Source organism: Urocitellus parryii, chromosome Y (genome assembly GCF_045843805.1).
Source record: "Urocitellus parryii isolate mUroPar1 chromosome Y, mUroPar1.hap1, whole genome shotgun sequence".
In the NCBI taxonomy this organism is placed as follows: domain Eukaryota; kingdom Metazoa; phylum Chordata; class Mammalia; order Rodentia; family Sciuridae; genus Urocitellus; species Urocitellus parryii.
In genome coordinates this window covers 33858617-33882554 of record NC_135548.1, presented here as the reverse complement: position 1 = coordinate 33882554, position 23938 = coordinate 33858617, and the positions used below count along the sequence as shown (strand labels likewise).

At 41.2% G+C, this 23938-nt stretch overlaps 1 protein-coding gene across 1 annotated transcript in view; it reads left to right on the top strand.

Annotated features, from left to right (window-relative positions):
- The window catches only part of LOC144251097 (long-chain-fatty-acid--CoA ligase 1-like), a 39099-nt gene that overhangs the window by 8554 nt on the left and 6607 nt on the right, over positions 1-23938 (top strand). The window contains exons 2-3 of the mRNA XM_077794213.1: positions 10710-10936; positions 23367-23481. Coding sequence (XP_077650339.1) covers positions 10742-10936; positions 23367-23481 — 310 coding nt within the window. The 5' untranslated portion in view covers positions 10710-10741. The remainder of the gene's footprint in view (positions 1-10709; positions 10937-23366; positions 23482-23938) is intronic.

Here is a 23938-nt window from a genome sequence, read left to right as displayed (position 1 = left end):
GTTTTTATAGGTGTTCCATATCTGGGACAATGGGACAAAATGGGTTAAAGGAACCGCAGTTACCTGCTGAAATCTGTAAACACTGAAAAGTGACTTCTCCAACTTTGAGAGTAGCTGTTTTTTTTTTTTTTTTTTTTTCTGAGTAGAAATAGGTCTTTGTGTCTGTCTGCTTCTCACGCCTGTTCTGCTAAGCCATTTCTCTAGTTCATCGGTCACTCTGAAACCTTGATCTATTTTAAGAGGCTTCAGTAACTCTACACAACCTTGTGTCCTGTTCAGCCTCCTTATCCAGGTCATGGTATTTGATAGCTTCAACGTCTGGGAGCTGCTAGGCCATGTGGGTTCCTTGAGGACAAGGACTGGGTGTGTTTTCCATCTCCCACACTGGCCTGGGCTCCAGCAAGGACCTGGAGGGATACATAAGCTGTACACCCCTCTATTGACAAACATGTTGACTTGGCCTCTGCCTAAGGAAGCTGGCTTCCCCTGCCCACCTCCAGGCTCCCAGCATGGTCTAGCCTTTGAGGGTGTCTCCCCACCCTCACCTATCTCTGCCTATTTAGATTTGGCCTGGTTTCATCCTTAGCTCTGAGCCCTCCCCCTGACCTCCAGCCCATACACAGTGCCTTCTCTCTTCTCCAGGGAGCACCCCAGCCCCCAGCATTTACTTCTGAGGTTATCACCCCCATCTTATTCGGGTGGGTTTGCTCTTGCGGGTGTGTTTGTCTTCACTGGTATCCTAAACTTGCCGAAGGTAGAGAAAACACTGGTAATGCTTTATCTTCATGGCGATGGCCTTCTGTGTGCAAGGGACTAATGAGAGTTCTCTAATCCCCTACAATTTTCAGAGGGTTGTTTGTGTATTTGGAGTGAGATCTTTTACCTGGTCAGTGGCTGAGCCAGGACTCAACACAGAACAGAAGGTGAGAGCTTAGATATGTGTTTTCTGGGAGGGGTTTATATCCCATCTGTTATTCTTTAACAAGGACAGGTTACCACCCTAAATCCTTTGTGGAGCAGGTGGGAAATACAGGCCCCTTCCTTTTCCAGCTGGTCAGTGAACTTCCCTGACTTGCCATGATATTTAGGCAGAAATCAGTGTTAAAACAGTATTTGAAGACAAATGGAAGAAACTTCCTTCTCTTAGGAATTTTTTGAATGGAAGCTTTCCCTTATATGTGCATCTCATTGAAATTTAACCTTGTGGTCCTGCACAGTCTTTTTCACATGACTTGAATATCTTCATCAGGCATGTCCAAACGATAATTATCATTTTCCTAGGTGGACATCCATGATAGTCTTCTTTGTATCTATGTGTTGAGAGGAGGGAGGAGAGCTATACGGTTTATGTAGTTATTTATTGCTCTGGAGCATGTTGGGCAAGTCTTGTCAGCATTCCTTACATCTGGAAGAGCCACCCACCCAGCATTCTCAGTGTTTTGGAAGCAGCCTCCTCTCCAGAGCCCTCACAAGGCCCTCCAGCTCCTGTGCTAGAAGAAACCTGGCCTTGCTCACTGGCTTAGAGCAAAACTCATTCAGACTTGGCCACCCCTGGTGTGGCTCTCTGGGCTTGAGTTCTTCTGGCATTTGCTTTTCTACCTAAGAAAGGTGCTGGTGGGAGCTCTTCCTCTCCCTGTGGAAAGCCTTGATTCCTTTTAAGCTGATCAGCGGTCATGTGTCTAAATGTGTGTCTGAATGTCTTCCAAAGGGAAGAGAGGACCTTGCCCCTTAGTATTGACAGAGTTCTTGGAATGGTATTACAATGTAAGTGAAACATAAAACATCACAGTACAGGGACAAGAGAATATTTTTATGCAGACTTTTAATCTTTGTCTTGCTAGCTCCCCTGCCCCCACCCATTACTCAGGAAATGCTATTCAATCCCTTCTAGTACATGGACTCCCAGCAACTCTGGGGGGTGGGAGGGGGTAGAGGAAGGAGAATACTATAGTTTGGGAATGTTTTAAAGGCCCCCTTCCTCTTTGGAGAATCACTCTTCATTTAAATAACATCCTCCAGGGGCTTAGGGTAGAGAAGTGATCAGAATCACAGAGGGCCATTCACGACTCAGTAAATATTCCTCAAATATCTGTTTGGGGCTAGGCACTATGTTAAGGCCAATGGCCAGAGGAGAAAGAGAAGCAGCTAGAGTTACTAAGCATCACCCACCATAAGCACAAAACAGGAGGTGCTAAGTACCGTACAAGGGATGCAAATAAAGTGTTGCTAGAATTCAGAAGAAGGATTAATTACTTCTCCCTCAGGGAAGTTTATAAGAATTTGTTAAAAAACGTGGTCTCTGCCCTATTTGGCTTGGATTCAGACATTACAAAAAGAATCAGGGAAGGAGGATTGTAGGTGAAGGGGGCATGGGGGAGAGGGAAATGCAGAACAGCCAGGTTTGGGGGGTAGACCTTCTTGAGGAAGGATCCTGGGGGCACCAGGGACAGGGGAGCAGAGGTAGAGCAGAGGTGCATGGGCATTGGTACTGGCCCCTGTAGGTATGTTGTCTGGGAACCCACCTACCTGGAGGAGTGCAATATTACAGACCCTTACTTCTTGCACCTGAGGAAGGTCTCTAAAAGTCGGACTGGTAGCTCACAAACCAGTCTACCCTTTCCATTTTCTAAGACTATACCCATCCTTTGAGGGCCAGCTAGTCTTGTACCCCTCCATGCAGCTGTGATGGAAAGTGAATGTGCCTTGGGTTTCTTTTGCATTTACTGCTCCCTTGTTGCTTTTTGTTTTTGTTTTTATTTTTTTTACTCAAAAATCCCTTTGTGTATGTCTCCGTGTTAAATGTTTTAATTTTGAGCTTCAGGAATGGGTCTGCCAATTTTCCACAGTTTGTACTCCCATCTAGATATGAAATAATTTTTAGACTCCAATATAAGAGAAGGGTTCCCCCAAATACTTTATGAGTCTTAATATTAAAGTCTTAACAAAGCTCTCACATTATAAGGGCATGCTGTCAGCCACTTTCCAAATGGCCTCAGACAGAGAAAGCTGCTTGTCCTGAAACCATATTGGCCAATCCTAGTCTTGGGTCCTTGTAAAGGTTAAAAAAAAATCACTGAATTTGACCCTTCTTAAGACAAAGAAATTTAAAACTAGTTGGGCAACTAGTTCTTGGTATTTGAACTTACAAAGGCCAGAGTTAGATATTGTTATAAAACCCTTTTTTAAAAAAAATCAGTTGAAACAATGAAGCATGAGATTTAGTTATAGAAATGTGGATCTATAGGACAAAATTCTTTACTGTTCTATTTAAATAGGTTCTTGTGATCTGAGAGAATTTTTTTCAGTAGTAGGTACATGCATGATTTTGGAAAATGCTTCAGCTTAATTTAATGCAAGGGAAATATATGATGGCATCACACAGAAAATGATTAGATACCTCAGAAAATGGCTTTAAAGATAACTAAGACCTTGTTTGAATGTGCATGTTTAAAGAATTTGAGTAAAATATTAATGGAATGTGAATCTTTTAAAAAACGGTATTTTCAAAGTAATTTTTCAGATGACTTAAATATATATGGAGTTGAATGAATGTGGAAATAAGGAAATATTTGTCAATTTCATCTACATCTCAAAATTTTTCTCTTCGAGTTGGACATGTCACATTTGGTATTTTTTATTTTGGCAGTGGCACACATAATAGTTGTTACCTGTGGCCAACCTGAATGGGCAAGGTATGGCTCTGATCTTATTGGTTAAAAAGTAATATTGCAGGGGCTGGGGTTGTGGTTCAGTGGTAGAGCGCTCACCTAGCACATGTGAGGCACTGGGTTCGATCCTCAGCACCAGATAAAAATAAACAAACAAAATAAAGATATTGCATCCATGTATAACTAATGAAATATTAAAAAGAAAAAAATAGTATTGCATTATGCTTGCTTTTGAAAGTGTTATGTCCCATTCTTTCTCTGATGGTTTTAGGAGGGATGGGCGGAAAGTGGTGTAAGTGTTGGAGTATTTAGATTCAGCTTGACTTGAAGAGTTCATGAAATCAAGTTTGTAAAAACAGGGCCACCTTTGTTTGCTTTGTTCCTCCATTTTTAATCTTCATGGAAACTGAATTGATAAACCATTGAATCCCTTTAATGAAAATTAAAAACCCACTGGTTTAAAGTTTATTGTACTTAGTTGAGAAGAAAAGCCTCAAGGCCGTGGATGGGAATAATTAATTTTCTGTGGAACTACAGGATTATGTCTACAAGCTTATTTGTGCATGGGATCCCAAAGTTATCCAAATGGTCTTTGTCCTTCTTCTGCCAAGGGCAGCAGTGCCACGGTATGGGGAGGGTTTGGACAGCAACCTCTGCCTCCCTCTCTAACTGGGAGACCTGGCGTCTCTCTGGAGTGTCTGGGCCTCCCTCTTTCTAGGGACAGCCCGACTGCTCTTTTGGTTCGGGAGGTGGTGGCTTAACAAATCTAGCTTTAGGTGATTTGCCAGCCAGGGTGAAGGAGCAAGAATCCAACAGTTCTGGATATACAGCAGAGTTTTACAAAACCTTTAAAGAGGAACTAACACCAATACTTTTCACGCTATTTCAGGAAATAGAAAAAGAGGGAGAACTTCCAAATTCATTCTACGAGGCCAACATCACCCTGATTCCGAAACCAGACAAAGACACATCAAAGAAGGAAAACTACAGACCAATATCTCTAATGAACCTTGACGCAAAAATCCTCAATAAAATTCTGGCGAATCGGATTCAAATACATATCAAAAAAATTATACATCATGATCAAGTAGGATTCATCCCTGGGATGCAAGGCTGGTTTAATATACGGAAATCAATAAATGTTATTCACCACATCAATAGACTTAAAAATAAGAACCATATGATCATCTCAATAGATGCAGAAAAAGCATTCGACAAAGTACAGCATCCCTTTATGTTCAAAACGCTAGAAAAATTAGGGATAACAGGATCATACCTCAACATTGTAAAAGCAATCTATGATAAGCCACAGGCCAGCATCATTCTGAATGGAGAAAAATTGAAGGCATTCCCTCTAAGATCTGGTACAAGACAGGGATGCCCTCTCTCACCACTTCTGTTCAACATAGTCCTCGAAACACTGGCCAGAGCAATTAGACAGTCAAAAGAAATTAAAGGCATAAAAATAGGAAAAGAAGAACTTAAATTATCACTATTTGCAGATGATATGATTCTATACCTAGCAGACCCAAAAGGGTCTACAAAGAAGCTATTAGAGCTAATAAATGAATTCAGCAAAGTGGCAGGATATAAGATCAACACGCATAAATCAAAGGCATTCCTGTATATCAGCGACAAATCCTCTGAAACGGAAATGAGGACAACTACTCCATTCACAATATCCCCCCAAAAAATAAAATACTTGGGAATCAACCTAACAAAAGAGGTGAAAGATTTATACAATGAAAATTACAGAACCCTAAAGAAAGACATAGAAGAAGACCTTAGAAGATGGAAAAACATACCCTGCTCATGGATAGGCAGAACTAACATCATCAAAATGGCGATATTACCAAAAGTTCTCTATAAGTTCAATGCAATGCCAATCAAAATCCCAACAGCATATCTTGTAGAAATAGATAAAAGAATCATGAAATTCATATGGAATAATAAAAGACCCAGAATAGCAAAAACAATACTAAGCAGGAAGTGTGAATCAGGCGGTATAGCGATACCAGACTTCAAACTATACTACAGAGCAATAGTAACAAAAACAGCATGGTACTGGTACCAAAACAGGCGGGTGGACCAATGGTACAGAATAGAGGACACAGTAACCAATCCACAAAACTACAACTATCTTATTTTTGATAAAGGGGCTAAAAGCATGCAATGGAGGAAGGATAGCATCTTCAACAAATGGTGCTGGGAAAACTGGAAATCCATTTGTACCAAAATGAATCTGAATCCCTATCTCTCGCCGTGCACAAAAGTTAACTCAAAATGGATCAAGGAGCTTGATATTAAATCAGAGACACGGCATCTGATAGAAGAAAAAGTTGGTTATGATCTACACGCTGTGGGATCGGGCTCCAAATTCCTCAATAGGACACCCATAGCGCTAGAGTTAACAAATAGAATCAACAAATGGGACTTACTCAAACTAAAAAGTTTTTTCTCAGCAAAAGAAACAATAAGAGAGATAAATAGGGAGCCTACATCCTGGGAACAAATCTTTACTCCACACACTTCAGATAGAGCCCTAATAACCAGAATATACAAAGAACTCAAAAAATTAGACAATAAGATAACAAATAACCCAATCAATAAATGGGCCAAGGACCTGAACAGACACTTCTCAGAGGAGGACATACAATCAATCAACAAGTACATGAAAAAATGCTCACCATCGCTAGCAGTCAGAGAAATGCAAATCAAAACTACCCTAAGATACCATCTCACTCCAGTAAGACTGGCAGCCATTAGGAAGTCAAACAACAATAAGTGCTGGAGAGGATGCGGGGAAAAGGGCACTCTTGTTCATTGCTGGTGGGACTGCAAATTGGTGCAGCCAATTTGGAAAGCAGTATGGAGATTTCTCGGAAAGCTGGGAATGGAACCACCATTTGACCCAGCTATTCCCCTTCTCGGTCTATTCCCTAAAGCCCTAACAAGAGCATGCTACAGGGACACTGCTACATCGATGTTCATAGCAGCTCAATTCACGATAGCAAGACTGTGGAACCAGCCTAGATGCCCTTCAATAGATGAATGGATAAAAAAAATGTGGCATTTATACACTATGGAGTATTACTCTGCATTAAAAAATGACAAAATCATAGAATTTGGAGGGAAATGGATGGCATTAGAGCAGATTATGCTAAGTGAAGCTAGTCAATCTTTAAAAAACAAATACCAAATGACTCCTTTGATATAAGGGGTGTAAACAAGGACAGGGTAGGGACGAAGAGCTTGAGAAGAATATTTACAGTAAACAGGGATGAGAGGTGGGAGGGAAAGGGAGTGAGAAGGGAAATTGCATGGAAATGGAAGGCGATCCTCAGGGTTATACAAAATGTCATATAAGAGGTAAGGAGGGGTAAGTCAAGAGAATACAAATGGAAGACATGATTTACAGTAGAAGGGGTAGAGAGAGAAAAGGGGAGGGGAGGGGAGGGGAGGGGAGGGGGGATAGTAGACAATAGGACAGACAGCAGAATACATCAGACACTAGAAAGGCAATATGTCAATCAATGGAAGGGTAACTGATGTGATACAGCAATTTGTATACGGGGTAAAAGCGGGAGTTCATAATCCACTTGAATCAAACCATGTAATATGATGTATTAAGAACTATGTAATGTTATGAACGACCAATAAAAAAAAAATTGCTTTTGAAAGAATAAAAAAAAAACCTCCAACTAGAACACCATTGAAATGAGAACACAATCCATCTGTTAGTTTTAACCATTTATTAGCAAGTACGTGAATATTTCTTAGAGACTTGTTAAACCTCAGTCATAAGGCATGGTGTTTATGATCACATATAGCACATCAGGGCTATTTATTGCCCCTCGTTTTCTTTTTCTTAATAGCAGATGAATTGAAGGGGAAAGATTATGTTGTCCATTTCATCCATGAGAGTTGTTTTTCACAAGGATCAAAATGGGGTATTGTCTTGGTTTTTATACATAGTTTTCCCATGTACAGTATTAACCAATTTGTTCATTGAAGTTGGTTTGCAGCTTGTTACCTGGCCGCCAGCTGAGCGGAATGGCTTAAAACCTCCAATAGCTTATCGTGATCACCCACTAAATGTAGGAATTTGGCTGAATTTAAATGCTTAGCCTTACAGATTAGCATCTAATAAAATACTCTTCCATGTGAGCCATTCAGTCTGCAGTTTTCTGAAGATTTTTTAAAAACTTTTTCTTCCCAGACTTATTAAACTTTCCTGTTGGTGTAGTGCAGACTGTAGCTTGACTGCTGATGCTTAAAATGGACAAATTAATCTCCTGTGTATGACTGTCTTTGTGTGGAAGGGAATTGTTTGCTCTTCTCATTCAGGGATGGGATTCTATTGAATAGCACCTGTGAATTCACATAATCTAGAATTTGTGGGGAATTACTGAAGAAACTTTGGGGGAAGAAGAGAGAAGGACCTGGGGTTGGGGGGTATAAGGGGTGAATAATTCCTTTTCAGATTGAAGTGCTGCAGGGTGATGAAGACAACTGGAAGGTGGAATGATTTGAGGGCAGCGCAAGTTTGCACATTAGACTTGTAAAGTTGTTGTCTTTGTAGAGTTGCAATACTGTTTGGACAGTTTGCCTGGAAAGACCCTCCCTGATGCCAGGTGGACCTTGCTTGTTTAATTTTGTGTCTCCCCTACTAGATAGCCCATTGAAGGCCACACCCAGCCACTGACACATTCACCTCAGTACTCCTAGCACAGTGCCCCTACAACCTAGGTGCTCAGATGTGCACAGTGATGGGACTAGCACAATTCCTATGAATTCATCTAGAATAAGTCTGTGCTGAGTGAGCTCTTAGCAATCTGTTTCTTTCTGGGTATGTCTCATGTTGGTTAGACCAAGCACCCAACTTCCTATTTCATTCCAGTGTTTAAAAAATATATATATATATATATATATATATATATATATAAATGAATGCGCACGCGCCCATTGTCTCTTCTTGATGGGAAGCTGAGCAGAAAGAAAACAGTGTCTGTTTGCAGAATTGGTACTGGCAGCAGCACTCACTGATGCCGGTCCCTGCCCATGGGTGGAGCAATGGGGTGACTCTGCTCCCAGCTCCTCATTGGCCCATCCTCCACCCCCTGTTCTCCTGAGAAGTCAAGTATGGATTTTGTCTGCTAGTTACCTTTAGCCCACTGGGCAGCAGTGTATGCCTTGGCATGTGACGAGTGCCCTGAAAGACCTTGGCAGGCCAGGCAAGTGCCAGCCGAGTGCCTCCAGCCCCCGCTCCACCCCCAGCCTGCTTCCCTTTTCTGTTTCTGCAGTGGTATGTCACCTAGAAGTCAGCTGTTGGTGACACAGATGGTGAGTGGTTTTGTGAGTGCTGGAGCTTTCTCTCCAGAGTTTTGACCTGAAGACATTGGCTTATCTGTTCTTTCTCTCGTCATGTTAAACCTTGACATTCCCTCTGTGTGTATGTTGTGTGTTTGTGTGTATGTTGTGTTTGTGTGTGTGTGTGTGTGCATGCACTTACATGCATGCACATCTTATCCAGAGCCATAGTAGCCCAAGCATTATATTGGTTCCTGTGACGTTATTGTTTAGTAAAAGCAGCTTAATATTTTGCTACTCTTTGAAAAAATATATATAATAGTATAGATTTGAGTTTACATAGAAAATGTCTATATTGAACAGAAGAAAAATCTTTTCAGTCTTGTAACCTAGCTATTTAAGGAAATATATAGTAAGTAGCTCACAAGTACCATCTGAATTTAGAGTGCCAATGTGCACACTTATCGGAATTACCAAAGAAAAAGCTTCCAGCTCATTTACTATTATTTCCTTCCCTTTGCTGCCAATCTTCAGAATAGTTCTTCATCAACAGTTTTCTTACTAGAATTATTCTCATTTATTTATCGGTACTGCACATTTAGTTTTTAGACTATGTATAAATTGTCTGTAACATTAAGTTTGAGGCTTTGACATCTATCAAGCTATTCATCTGTTTTTCTTCTGTGTGTTTTGACTTCTTAAGTTTGCAAACTGTAGGCAAGCATCGTTTTTTATCATCTGAGTAACTTACTGTTGTGTCTTCTGGACTAATCACAGACTGTTGGTAGAGGAAATAACGCACAATAAATGGTAGATATTGCTATTTTCTGGGGTATGGCATTATCCTAAACTGTTTATTTGAAACATTTAGTAGTTATGAAAGTCCAATGAGATAGGTATTATTTTCACCTTCATTTATAGATTAAAAAAAAAAAAAACTAAGGTACAGAGAGCTAATGTATTTTGTCCCAAATCATATAGCTAACAAGCTGGAGAGGCCAGATTTAATTCCAGAATCTTGGATCCTAAATATTAATCTATACTTTCTCTCAAATACTATATGATAACCTCTTTCTAGGTTTCCAGTGTTTGGTTTAAAGTTTATGGACACCAATTTATTTATTTATTTTAGATATGATGTCCTGGGGAATATAAAAGAAAATGATCTAGTCAGAATAGCCATCTGTGGGTTTCCAGCATTTATATTCCACTTTTGTGGTGGGAAGAGTACCAGCAAGGTCAGAGACATTTTTGAAATTTGGATTGGTCTGTTTTACCAGTTGAGGAACTTGTTCTGAGACTGTAGGTGGTTTGGGGCTTGTCTGATCTTTGCCTTTGTGTCCCCATTAGCCTTGCTAAAGGGAGTGGAGTGTATTTGATTAGGTGGAGGAAAGCAGAGATGTAATATCCCAGAAGAAGGTAGAAACTTGTGGTGCCACTTATTTGAGCATCTTGTGGTAAGAATTCTTTATGAGTAAAATCTTTTTAGTGTGGTTAATAAAAGCAAGGTAATGTATTTGTTTTCTTTCTTTCCTTTTTTTAAACACAAGATAATGGAGAAAGGGAACAGAAATGAATTCCTAAATTCTTTTTATAAAAATGAAATTTGACAGCCAGGGAACGACCCGGATCATGGGCTATTAGACTGCGAGCTGAATGCCACAGCCTCTGGGGATTCTGGTGAGGCATCCTTTCTCTCTGTAATGAATGTGACATTTTCTGTTCTGACAGAATTTGACCTAGGGCACCACCAGCACAGGACCATGCAAGCCCACGAATTGTTCTGGTATTTTCGAATGCCAGAGCTGGTTGACATCCGGCAGTACGTGCGCACCCTTCCGACCAACACACTTATGGGCTTTGGAGCGTTTGCAGCCATCACAACTTTCTGGTACGCCACGAGGCCCAAAGCCCTGAAGCCACCATGTGACCTCTCCATGCAGTCAGTGGAAGTGCCGGTAAGTCAGGGACCCAGCCTGCCTCCTGGGTTTTCTCTGCATTGCCCCCACTGGTTAAGCCCTTTGAAGGTGATATATCAAAATCACAGTCACATTCCAATATGTGTTTGTGAGGACACTGCGTAAAACAGAAATGTGTTCAACAAACAGGGGTTCTTGGTAATAGTAAAAAGAGAAGCCAAAATTCAGGGCCCAGGGACAGAAGAGGTGTTTGTTGTTAGTCGGTCATCTCTCCACAGTCGCAGAAGAGCATTCCAGAGGTCACACTGTGCTTCCAGCCTGGCTTGGGCTCTGTGTAGGCACGGAGAATTCTATAAGAGTAAAAAGATAGCCTCTGTCCCCAGGGGTATTACATTCCAGCAGGAGAACATTCCAATGTTCCAGGAAGGAGAATTTCACTTGTGTAACATCGGCTACTGGGAACTCATCCTCACACTGTAGAAAGGGACACTGGGATGTCACATAGCATAGGGCTAGCATGGGAACTTGTCAGAGTAACAGCTGCTGCATTTAGGATGGGACAAGAAGAAACGAGAGCATTCGAGAGACACCCAAGCTTGAATCATTGAGTGCCACAGTTGTATATGAGCAGGTCAAAGTGAAGGTCACGCCCTCCCAGTTGTGAAAATTAAATCAGAACATATGCATTTAGGGGCTAATGGGTGGGAAGGTATAGGGAAACCTCAAGACCCTTTCAGGAAGATTCTTTCTTAGTGCTCCTGCTCTGCCTTCGTTGCCTTCTTCATCTCTTTGTAGGGTTCATTAAAAAACAAAAAAACGTGAAAGGTTGAAAGGAAGAAGCAGCCAAGTTCTCAGTGGCACTCTGACCCCTTACCTACTCTTTGCTTTGTGGCTGCTGGCTTTCCTCTCCCTAGGTCAATTTTCAGTGTTTATAACTTTCAACACATAGGCAGAAGGATGTTGTGAAACACAGGATCCCCTCACTTACTGCTTTTAGGTGTAGAGGTAGAATAAGAGGCCTTTCCCATTTTTTCTCAGCTGAATGCCAAGGAGGAGCATATGAATCCTTCTGCAGAGAGCCCTGGCTGGCTTACTAACATTTTGTTATTAGTGAGTATTAGTTTTTAGTTTTAGACAAATTCTTAGATTCATCCATATGAAATTTTCATCTACCAACCCAAGTTATGCCAGATCTATAGAAACATAGAATGAATGAACTACTGTAGAGAAAAGTTGGCTTTATATTTTATTCCTATTGAGAAGGTGAAGGTAGCTTAATATTTTACCTCTGCTAATTACATATGGATAAGGAGTAGAATTTAACTTTCCCTAAGAGGTTGGCAAGAGGTTTTAAGCATTCCTCGGTGGCACTGCCATCGCTTTGGCAAGGGTATTGGCAAAGACACAGGGTAGACATTTCTAATTTAGCAAGAAGTGTAAGAAATGCCTAATTCTTATTATGTGAGAAGTTGTAAGGGCATTTACAATGTGGTTTTTAAGTTCTAGCTTAGCATAAAGTCGTTGTGCCTTATTAAAATAATTATACAAGTTCTCTGTAGAACAATTCAAAACTCCAGATAAGCAGAAAGATAAATAAAATCTATTATTTTACTATCCGGTATACAGACTTCCTGTTTTTTTCTCTATGGCTATAGAAATAGAGCGCTGATTTTTCAGAATTCATAGGTCTTAGGAATAGATACTGAACTTGCTTTGCCTTTCAAAAATATGTGTGTGTGTGTGTGTGTGTGTGTGTGTGTGTGTGTGTGTGTGGTGTTTACCAGTTATAGATGCTTTGATATATGTCATATGGATTTCTGTGGCAGGGAAAGAAGAGCTTCATTCATTCATAAGATAGTGGTGAAAATCCTGTTAATCTGGAACTATTTCAGGGACTGAGGATCAGAAAGAAATGCTGTTGCTTTGTTCCTGCTTTGAGAACCAGGAGCACCATTAGCCCATTCCCGTCTCACCGGGTTTTTATCACTCTCCTCTTCCCATCAGCTTTGCATGCATATGAAAACAAGAGAAATCTGCACTTTTGGTTTGGCCGCTTCTCCTCACAGCCCACACTGGCTGTTTCCCAGCTCCACTTTTTTAAAGCAGTAGCACAGAGAATCTGTGTAAACTACACCTTTTAAATTTCCTCTGGATGAATGCTCAGGGCCGTAAAGAGGACGTCAGCACTCTCATGCTGTGGATCCATACGGGAAAGGCAGTGAAGCCCCACACTGTAGCCTACACAAGGCAGCTCGGCTTAGGACCAAGAGTCCAGAAGCCTTTCTTAAATTTTTGAGCATCGTCTGATTTTTTTGAGCATACCCTGTCCCAAGAGTCCCATGCCTGTGTATTCTGTGGCAGCTCACCAACCCGTAGCAGTGACCTGAAGCCAGACTGTCCCTGCTGGCCAGTGAGGAGCACCATCCTCTGAAGTTTTGTGTTTACTGCTGCTCTGTAACTTTGAGCAGAGGATGGAAGCAGTCTTTGTGGAGTTTATTTGTTTTAAAAACACTTTTATACTCAATGTGCAAGGTTTTCTGTTTATTTCGGTCTAGTTTGCTTGGTCAGATTAAGAGCCATGACCCTCTAGTGAAGATGCTCTTCCCTGGCACACCTGGAAACCTTTTGGCATGGTTAGGGCTCAGACCTAGTGGCTTCACTTGAGGGAAGGACAAGAGCATGTTGGAGCCAGAAAGGACTGGGGAGCCAGAGAGCCATGGCAGGGGTGGGCCGTCTCCTCTGCTAGACCAGACAGCCCTGGGCATGTTCCCCTGACTCTCGTGGCCTTCACATCCCTCATCTGGAAAACAGAATTGATGGCTTCTGCCCTCCTTCAGCTACACAGTGTCTGCCTGGCCCACAATAAGTATTCAGGAAATATTAGCTTTCTTCTTCCCTAAAAGTCTTCTCATTTCACACTCACATTTTCTACATGAGAAAACTGAACCCAGAGAGATGAAGTTATGCCATAGAATCAGTGGAAGATCTGGGACTCTTTTGGATTGCCTTCACTGTAGCAGTTTGAAAGTTGTGTAATATAAATAACTAGGGCTCAGGCAAGGGAAGATCCGAGAATAAGAAAAGTTTAGTTCAGTCCAGGTGAATCTGAAGATGCAATTGGCTGGAGCCATGTAACAGGCCTCTCTCTTGTGAAAATGTATAGGTCAGTGCGAAGAACTGCTTGGGACTCCTATCCATGCAGAGAGTGAGAGCCATCCTTGAGCTAAGTAATGAGAATAACCTGTTTTCATTTCTTAAAACTGGTCATTCTCGGGTAAGAACTTGAAAGAAGTAAACTAAATATAGTATTACCCTGTGTGTATTGGTTTCAAAATCCAAAGGTTACAGCTCACTGGAGATTTTCTCAGTGCCAAGGCCTGCACAGGCCAACCACAAACCTCTTGACTCGGATGCACACCGCAACATGAGTTAGAATTCTTAGTCCACATTGAGCAGATATGTATGGAGCATATTATGGAGTAGGATTTTTTTCCCTGTGGCTGATAGAATCATTTTTTCCATATAATCAATTTATACCCAGGTGTATATGTAAAGAGTCACTTGTAAACTGGCATAAGTCATTTCTTCAAGAGAAGAAAACAGGTCATTGATTCATAAGTGTTCATGAAAACTCACACCAGAGGCTTGTAGAGGTAATGATGATATAAACTAAAAAGGTGATGCCTTCCTGGACTGGAGCGTCAGGGACCAGCTCTGAGCTGGAGAGCTCTTGTTGAATTGGGCAGGATCAAATACTACCGTGAGGCAGACATTTAGGGTCAAGCCTGAGAGGGAGCTGTCGGAGAAGGGCAGATGGATTTGGATGGTGGTATCACTGACTGTCTCTGATGCCATCCTGGAAGTCTACAGGAGTGTCAAAGCCAGCCATAGGATGGGGCATTAGACTAATGAGTTTGATCCAGGTGGAAGGTAGCATGTGAGTACCAACGGAGGTTAGGAACAGTTGTTGCATTGGTTATTTCTGTTGCTGTTTGTAAATGTGACACCATCTATATTTCTGTAGTCATTTGTAAATAGAAACCTCATTCTCACCTTTGGGTGGCCTTAGGTCCGAGTAGTTTTTAGATATATTTTTGATCAGAGGTGCAAATGAGACTGCAGAGGGTTTTCTTGTCTAGTGCTTTGGCTTCTTACTTGGAGTCTTCCTAGTGTCAATCTTATCTATATCGTAGCATTTACTTAGCATTTGTAACCACATATTCCCCATGGCTTATGTCTCCCTTGTCTTGATCATGGTATAATATTTAAGTGATCAAATAAAGATGTGAGCAAAGATTTAACTACCTAATTCTACCCTGGGCAATTCCAAGAGTTCTTGGCCATGTTTTCCTGAAAAGTGTTCAAACATATAAGGGCATTTTCAGCAAGCAATCCTAGCAGTTGGGATGGTGAGGGTGGATGGAGAGTGTTCTTCGAGTGCTGTTTCTGCTCAGAAGTATTATTCTGGTAGTGTGCAAACTTCAGCGTTTCATACCTTTAGATAACTTTAGCACCTTTTCTAAAACTTAGCAGGCTTCTTAATAACAAACTATATATATATATATATATATATATATATATATATATATATATATATATTCTAAAATATATATATATTCTAAAATACTTTTTCTTTAACTACACTCATAGGAAACTGAGGTAAGGTGTTTATAATATTTTTGTGCGGATTTAGAAACACTCTAGCAAGTGACTAGGGGTTTGATTAGGTGGAGGAAGTATCAGCAGGAGCCGTGGCAGCTGGGTGAGTGCCCTGCAGGTGAGGGGCGGGAATTAGAGAGAGCCAGAGGCAGAGTTTTTGATCTTCATGCCAAGACCAGGCTACTGGGGAGTTAAGTAGCTGTCTTAGGAATTTGAGGAAAGAAAGAGGTTGATTGTTATTTTTAAAGAAGTGTTTGTTTCTGGGTTCCCTTTAGTAGGAAGAAAAAGCTAATGTTCACTGTACAGAAATACGATAAAGGAGGTCTGAAAACACTGTGTGATTTTGAAATGATGCCACTTCTCACAGGACTCCTTAAACAAGGAACACATGTACACATAAATCCCAGAAATGCATGCTGTTAATATTTGAGTTTTAAACAGTCTCCCCCAAATGGGGCCAATCGGGGCCAAATAAAAAATGACAAACATTGCCTCCTGTGTGCCACTTGACAAAATCCCTGTTGCACACCAACAATCCAAAAGGCTGGCAACAAAGGGTAGGAGATATGGTCCCTGTAGATGAGGCAGAGGTAAAGCAAAGTGCTGTGTGTGTTCTAAATGGCTGCCAGGTAAGAATTCTGTAGGTAGTCCTCCCAACATTGTGTGTTTGTGGCCACTTGGATTTTGTGACTTGAAACTTTCTCCTCTTTCATTGAGGTGGGAGGATGATATTGTTCCTCCTGTGAGTGGCAAGACTTTTTCTGGTGAGGAGCTAGCTATTTTGCTAAGCTCGGTCATAACCTCCCACCCACCCCACCTTCTCCCTCAATCAAATCCTCTGATTAGGATCTTGGGAGCTCAGGAAGTTAGAAATTGGAGAATGAACCAGGAGTGGAAAGAACAGAAAGTTCTGAGAATTAGAGGAAAGTGTTGAAGAATCAAAATGCCCAGCTAAGCAATGGTGCTCTGGACTCTGTCTCCTCACGGATGCAGGTGAGTGACCCATGGGCGAGTCTGGAACCTGCTTTCAACCACAAAGCAAAACTTTTACCTGACCAGGTGTCCCCTTGAGCTAGCTTTGAAGCTCTGCTCTATTATTTCATAGACCTGGGACTAGAAAGGGAAAGTGTCCCCCCCCCCCAGACTGTTTCTTTATCTGGAAAGTGACTGGCTTTTAATGAGTACTCAGTAAATACTCACCTTCAAGCAGGTGTGACTGGAAACCCAGCATTGACTGTTACAGGGAAGCTTTGTTTGCACTTGAGTAAAGGATCTTGGGAAGTTAGCCAGTAATGTAGTGGATAGCAAGCCCGAGGGTTCACTGTTACCCTGTGACTTTCTGTAGTGAAGCATACAGTCCAGGTGTCATCCAAATGTCCTGCTCATTATCAGAAATTGTTGTGGGGGATGTGGAGGGGTTTGCTCATAGGCTAACCTTTAAAACACCTCGTCCACAGGGGGGGGTGTAGCTCAGTAGCACAAGCAAGTCCCTGGGTTTGATCCCCAGTACTGCAAAGCAAAACAAAACAAAACTGGTCTTCTACATCAGAATCTAGAGTTGCTTGAGCCTCTGTGGAAATTGATGGCCAGAGACCCCCTCTGAAGGGCCAATGGAGAGAAAAGCAGTTTTGTTCTTTTTTATAAAAAGAAACGAAGGTTGCTAGCCTGGCCAGAGGAAGAGATCTATAAAACGTAAATGCTAGGAAGGATATACTTTATGCAGAAAAAGCGTGGAGTCACTTTTTACCTCTCAGACTGGGGTTCCACATGCTGCTTTTTCCCCTAAAGATGGATGTAGTGTTAAAATTAAGTGGTCAGCAAACTCTTTAGAAGTCACTTCTTACTGCTCCTTTTCTTTCTTTTCCTCCTCTCATTTTCCCTTCCTCCCTCGCTGCCTTGTCTTTCTTTTTTTTTTCCTGCTCCCCCTTCCAACCCTCCCTTGAGCATGAACAACAGTAGCCCAATAAGGCATTTACCTGATACTAATAAGGCCTGTAGACACGCATTAGGTAGATTGGTATGAGTGAGACCACTATTTATAAAGCCTGGGCCTTTGTGCCTCTGAGAAATCTCAGGGATGTAATTTGCTTTTGCATTTAAATATGAAAATGCACAGAATAACTCGTCAGCAAGTGTTCCTATTTATCAAGTATTGGCAAGAGCCTTAGTCTTGGGAGCAGCGGATCCTTAGATGTTCATCGTTTTTCTACTCCTAGCTTTCTCCCTTCCTGCCTTGAAGGAGAACTTGAACTTTTATTATTCTAATTTAGCCTGAGCCTTTATTTCCTAATTCAGCCTGCAGGGAGACTGACCTCCAAGGCACCTTAGCTCATATATATGTTGGAGAATATAATGGTGACCACTGACTTGGCTGTAGCGTGTTCAATGAACACTGTTTTGTTTTAAAACTGGAAGAACTATGTAACCACATGAAAGGGGCCTATAACAGAAGGCATAAAAACCCTATAATCTCCTTGACTCACAGTCTTCATGACTGGTCAGAGCTGTCTCCTTAGCTCTCTTTAGCTTCTTGAGCACAACTGATTGCCTCCTCCCCCAACCTCCAATCAGCAGGTTATGACAGAAGGCCCCACACTTAAATTATTTTCCATTTCCATAGACGTTCCTAGAAATAGCCAGGTGGACTTGGATAACCTAGTAATTAAATGCCTGCTTTTGAAGTGACTATTTCATAACATGTGAAGACACTGGCGGCTCCAACGGTTCTAGCCATGCTTCCCGGCAGGCAAAGTGCTGTCCTTGCTGCTTGTAGGTGTAACTGAGGTTGCAAATACTCAGTATTGTACAACATTTTTATTCAAGAATGGGAATACTTATGCATCAAATATGATGATTTTTTTTGCAAGTTAGAAGCAGCCTTCAGAAGTGTCTGCTGCCCCTAGAGGGGCCTTTATTTTTATACTTTTTTAGAGGTGTCTTTTCAGGTAGTTAATGGATAGCTTCAAAGCTCAAAACTTCTTTAATATAAAATATGATGATTCTTTAACATAATATGTGATTATTTCAAAAAGTAACAAATTTCAAAGCACAAAATCTTGTCTGTGTGCTTGCACCCATCTCACTTATCCTTCTTTGAAAATTCCAGTACATGCCTTACTATTTAGTGGCATTGTAACTTTTTTGCCTGTTTTACCTGTGTCTTAAAGCTAGCGCCTCTTTTGGGCATACATCTCATTCACTGCTTCCCTTTCAAGCTTTTGCTAATTAGTTTAATTGCTAATTAGAGTAATAAATATCTTGTCCTCAGGTTATAAGGGGATATAATTAACTTCTTTAGCTTTGATTTGGCAGTTTTATCTTCATGTTTCTCAAAATCCTAAAGATTATATACCACTCAAAATTTAAACCTAACTAAAGGATTATTTAGCTAAAAGTTTGTTATAAAATGATCCTCTAGAGCAGTGATTTTCAAAATGAGAATTGGGGTGGTGACCAAGAAAGCTGGCCTGTCTTGAAGGGATACCATCTCCATGTCCAAGCTAAACCCAGTCTCTTTCTTCAAACCTACCCTCTGGCCCCAGGCCTTCCATTTGTATGCATGGAACTGCTCTCTTCTCAGCCCTTGGATCCCCTTCCTCCTTTTCTACCACATACTGGTGCCTGTCAGGCGCTGTGCATCGGTGCTGAGGGGCTTCTCTCTTTTTGCCTACCAACCTGGTCTAGTACATGGGTTTCTATCTAGTCTCTCCCTGCATCCTGCTCTACATACTGCTTGAACTCCCTGCTCTTTCTAAAGCATTGCCTTGACCTTCACCACTTCTCTGTTGGAGAATGGCTCCAGGATGATGCTTCTCAAACTTTTAACCTGGACCAGAATCCTCTGACAAACTTGTTGAGACATCAGTTACTGGACTGCACCCCCAGAGTTTCTGATTCAGCCCTGGTAATTCCCTTTTCTGATAAGTGCCAGGTGCTCGCCAGACTGAGGACTTTGACTGTAGGATGAGCCTGTGCTCCTCAGGTTCCAGGCTTCCTCCTGCCTGTCCATTTTGACATCTTCCAGACTCTTCTCAGCCAAGGATCCTTGGAGTCTCTTTGGTCACTCAAGGGCAAGACTTAGGCTCCTTCAGAACAAGCTTATGTCTTGTTCCCTTGAATCGCATCTGCCCCATTTACAGCCATGAGAACCACTCTGCAGAATATAGGAAACAGTTGTGCTTTTCCAAAGATACCATTGAGAAATTCCATGAATGAGTTAATGTCCTGATGGGAGATACAGAGTGTTCCATCCTAAGCAGAGTGCCGGAGGACCTCACTGTGGACTTGCCAGGCTACCTGTACTTCTAGCTGAGTCTCAACAGTCTAGTGAGTTGGGTCAGTGGCCAGGAGGCATGAGTTATTGGTGGCAGTTGGATCTTCTGCACCCTGTAACACTTACTTCTTTTTCACTCTTCCTTATTTTCCCTCTTCTCTGTCATTCTGTCCCCTTCCCTGGTTCTTTTTGGTGGCTTCATAAGTTGAAGACGCTTCTGATGCTTAGTATAAAACCACAAATTCCTTTTGATTTTAGTCTATTTGTTAAGGTAAATATATAGTTTATGGAGGATTTGTACTGTAATTAGTGCATGTGGTTGGTTATATGATTAATATTCTACACATTCAGATATTTTTAATTTTTTTATTTGTTGTTTTTAGATATACATGATAGTGGGGTATATTTTGACATATTAAACATACATGGGGTGTAACCCATTACAATTTGATCCCATTCTTGTGTTGCATGTGATGTGGAGTTACACTGGTCATGTATTTATATATGAGTATAGAAAGTTATGTCCACTTCATTCTACTGTCTTTCCTATTCCCTTTCCTTCATTCCTCTTTGTCTAATCCATCGAACTTCTATACTTCCCCTCCCTACCCTCCCTTGTTATGGGTTAGCATCCACATATCAGAGAGAACTGATTTTTTGGGACTGGCTTATTCCACTTAGCATGATATTCTCCAGTTCCATCCATCCATTTACCAGCAAATGCCATAATTTCATTTTTCTTTATAGCTGAGTAATATTCAATTGTGTGTGTGATGTTTTCTTTATCTATTCATTTATTGAAGGACACCTAGGTTGGTTCCATAGCTTGGCTTTTGTGAATTGAGCTCCTACAAACATTATGTGTCTGTGTCACTACAGTATGCTGATTTTAACTCCTTTGGGTATAAGCTGAGGAGTGGGATGATTGGGTCAAATAGTGGCTCCATTGCACTCCATACTGCTCTCCAGAGTGGTTGTACCAGTTTGGAGTCCCATCGGCAATGTATGAGTGAACCTTTTCCCCTATACATTCATATTTTATAGGAACATTCTTATTTAACTAAAAATAATCCTGGAAGTAGACAAAGAATCTCAGAGATTAATATTAATGCATGATACTATAAAGTGAAGATCTTTTTCTTATTTTGGATGCATGAAGAATAACTTCTTTGCTTTATAAAGTAACATGTTATAGTTGATAAGTATATTTAAAGTCATGGTTGTAATTATTAGAAAGTTTCTTCCAAGATAGAGAAGGCAGTATTATGATTAGCATACATTATTGAGTCATATTTATTCCATAAAAATATTATAAATCAAGAGTTAAACATGAGGGAAGGGGATATAGCTCAGTGGTAGAGCACTTGACTAGCATGTACAAGGTCCTGGGTCTCTGAGCTCAAGCCCTAACATTAAAAAAAAAAGGCTGGGCATGGTGGCACACACCTATAATCCCAGCACTTGGGAGGCTGAGGCAGGAGGATCATGAGTTCAAAGCCAGCCTCAGCAAAAGCGAGGCACTAACATCTCAGTGAGACCCTGTCTCTAAATAAATACAAAATAGGGCTGGGGATGTGGCTCCGTGGTCAAGTGCCCTGAATTCAATCCCTGGTGCTCCCCCTACCCAAAATTAACACCCATGTCTAGTATATAGTAGCTATTGAAAGAATGAATATAAATGTATAAACATAAGAAAAGGTTTGGAGAACTATATCAAATTATTAGTGGTAGTTAGTAATATTTTTTTCCTTGACATACTTCTGAATCATTCAAATAGTTTTAAAAACAGCATCTAAATTATCAATTAAGGGGAGGACAAAAAAGCAAAAGAGTTTATAGGAAGAGGAGTGAAAAGTTGTAATTTTTAAGAAGAACCATATCTGGGATATGAATCGGTGGTAGAGCACTTGCCTAGCATGCATAGGTCCCTGGGTTTGATCCCCTGCACTTAAAAAAGAAAGAAAGAAAGAAAGAATCGATGAATACAGACTTCATCACCACATTGGTGCCTCCCCGGAATGTTTGGTTCCAGCTGCGTGTCCAGACTATCTGTTCTTTGAGATCTTGCTCTTTGACCCCTGCTTCATGAGTTTTTTATATTTTCTTTCATCAGACCTTAAACTGGAAATGATCTTTTCCACTTGTGGACAGTGCTTTCTTGTGGTACCAGAAGTTATCGTATCTCGGTATAATTTCCCTCACGAGTTTCCTGGCCATTGCACACGTGAGGCCCTTTTCTGAAATAAAAAAAAGTCTCCATTATCAGTTGTAGTTGACCTTTTGTTTATCAGTCTATAAAGAATGCTTTGGGGATTCTTGTGGATACCCCTAGCAGTAATGACCCAGAGGCTCAACAGCTGCTCCTGCTACCACATGAGGCTAGGAATGGTTGTCTTATCCTGAATTAGGAGCTGGTGTACATGGTGAATACACTTATGAGCCAGCAGATGAAGACAAATTAGAGAAGGGTGCTCAGCAATATCAAATCTCCACGCCTATTTATGTCATCAATAAAACCAGTCCGGACTTGTGTCTGCACCTCTATATATTTTGTAGATGAAAATTTTACCTATCACAGGCTCTACAAGAAACCAGACTTCCTAATGGATTGTATTGCAGTGAGCAGATAGAACAATAGGAATGATCTTGAAAAGAACGCAGATGATATTACAGAGGTAACACTGAGTGGTGTGTCGTTTTCAACAGCAGAGTAGGATTCTCCTCCGTCCTGTTGATGGCAGCGCTTTGAGGATTTTCACAGTGCCTGTCTGTGATAGTGGCAGTTTCTTTTTGTCCTCTTGCTCTCTTTAGCTGTGTCTGGCAGGACAGATGTTTGTAGATCTGTGAGCCTCTTGGCTTTTTGCTCAGTTTCCTGCCTTAGCTTTCCTTCCCTGGAGCCTGAACTTACCTCCCAGTGAAAGGCTGATTCATATGAGCACATCCACAAGTCCTGCCTGTCATTCATTCAGCAGATACTTGTAAGCATGGATGATGGGGATGCCACGGGGCAAGGGGGCAGGGCATGTGAGCTTTTCATTTTATTTATTTATGTTTCATTGACAGATAGAAATTGTATATATTCATGGGGCTGGGGATGTGGCTCAAGCGGTAGCGCGCTCGCCTGGCATGCATGCGGCCCGGGTTTGATCCTCAGCACCACATACAAACAAAGATGTTGTGTCCGCTGAAAACTAAAAAAAAAAAAAAAAAAAAAAAAAAAAATTAAAAAATAATTCTCATTCTCTCTCTCTCTCTTTATATACGATTTCTTTCTTTCTTTTTTTTTTTTATTCATGGTGGACCCTAGAAGGAATAAGTTCAGGAGTTCTGTTTTACAATATGGTGACAATAGTTAATCATGATGTATCATATATTTGGAAATTGCCAGAAGAACAGACTTGAAGTGTCCTCACCCCAGATGATAAATATGGGAGGGAATGTAGATGTTAATTAGCTTCATTGAGCCATTAAAACCTCATGTTGTAGGCTTTTTATTTTTCACTTCTAACATGCTCCTCTGCCTGTCTTCTTCAATAGGGTAGTGATGGTACTCGAAGGTCCGCACTTCTTGACAGTGATGAGCCTTTGGTGTACTTCCATGATGACGTCAGGACGCTATACGAAGGTTTCCAGAGGGGCATTCAGGTGTCAAGTAAGCCTCCACTGCATTTGTGTGACTAATGCTTAAATGTTGTTCACAAAGAAAGAGTTACCTTCTTTTTCCAAAAGGAACATTTTCTCTCATCTCTCACCTACTTAGCATTGCTCAAGCCCCTCTGTCTCTTCCTATAGCTTGTCCAGAACCAGCCCCAAAGCTCTCTGGACCCTCCAGGTGTTCCCTGTGGTCCAGGAGGCTCCACAGCCAAATATGTCCCCTATTTTATGGAGAATCACATGTGCATGAGCTCCTGAAAGACTCTGAGGTCTCCTGCAGTAAAGAGTTTGATGAGGTCAAATCCAGCACTTTTCAAGCTTGTGGGACAAGACTGTTTTTTGAGAAAGAAATACTGACATCTCAAGGAAGCAGAGTTCTGTAAAAAGATACACTGGGAATGGGATTATCACATTGGCTCATAAGATTACCCTTAATTATTAACTGTGATATTAAG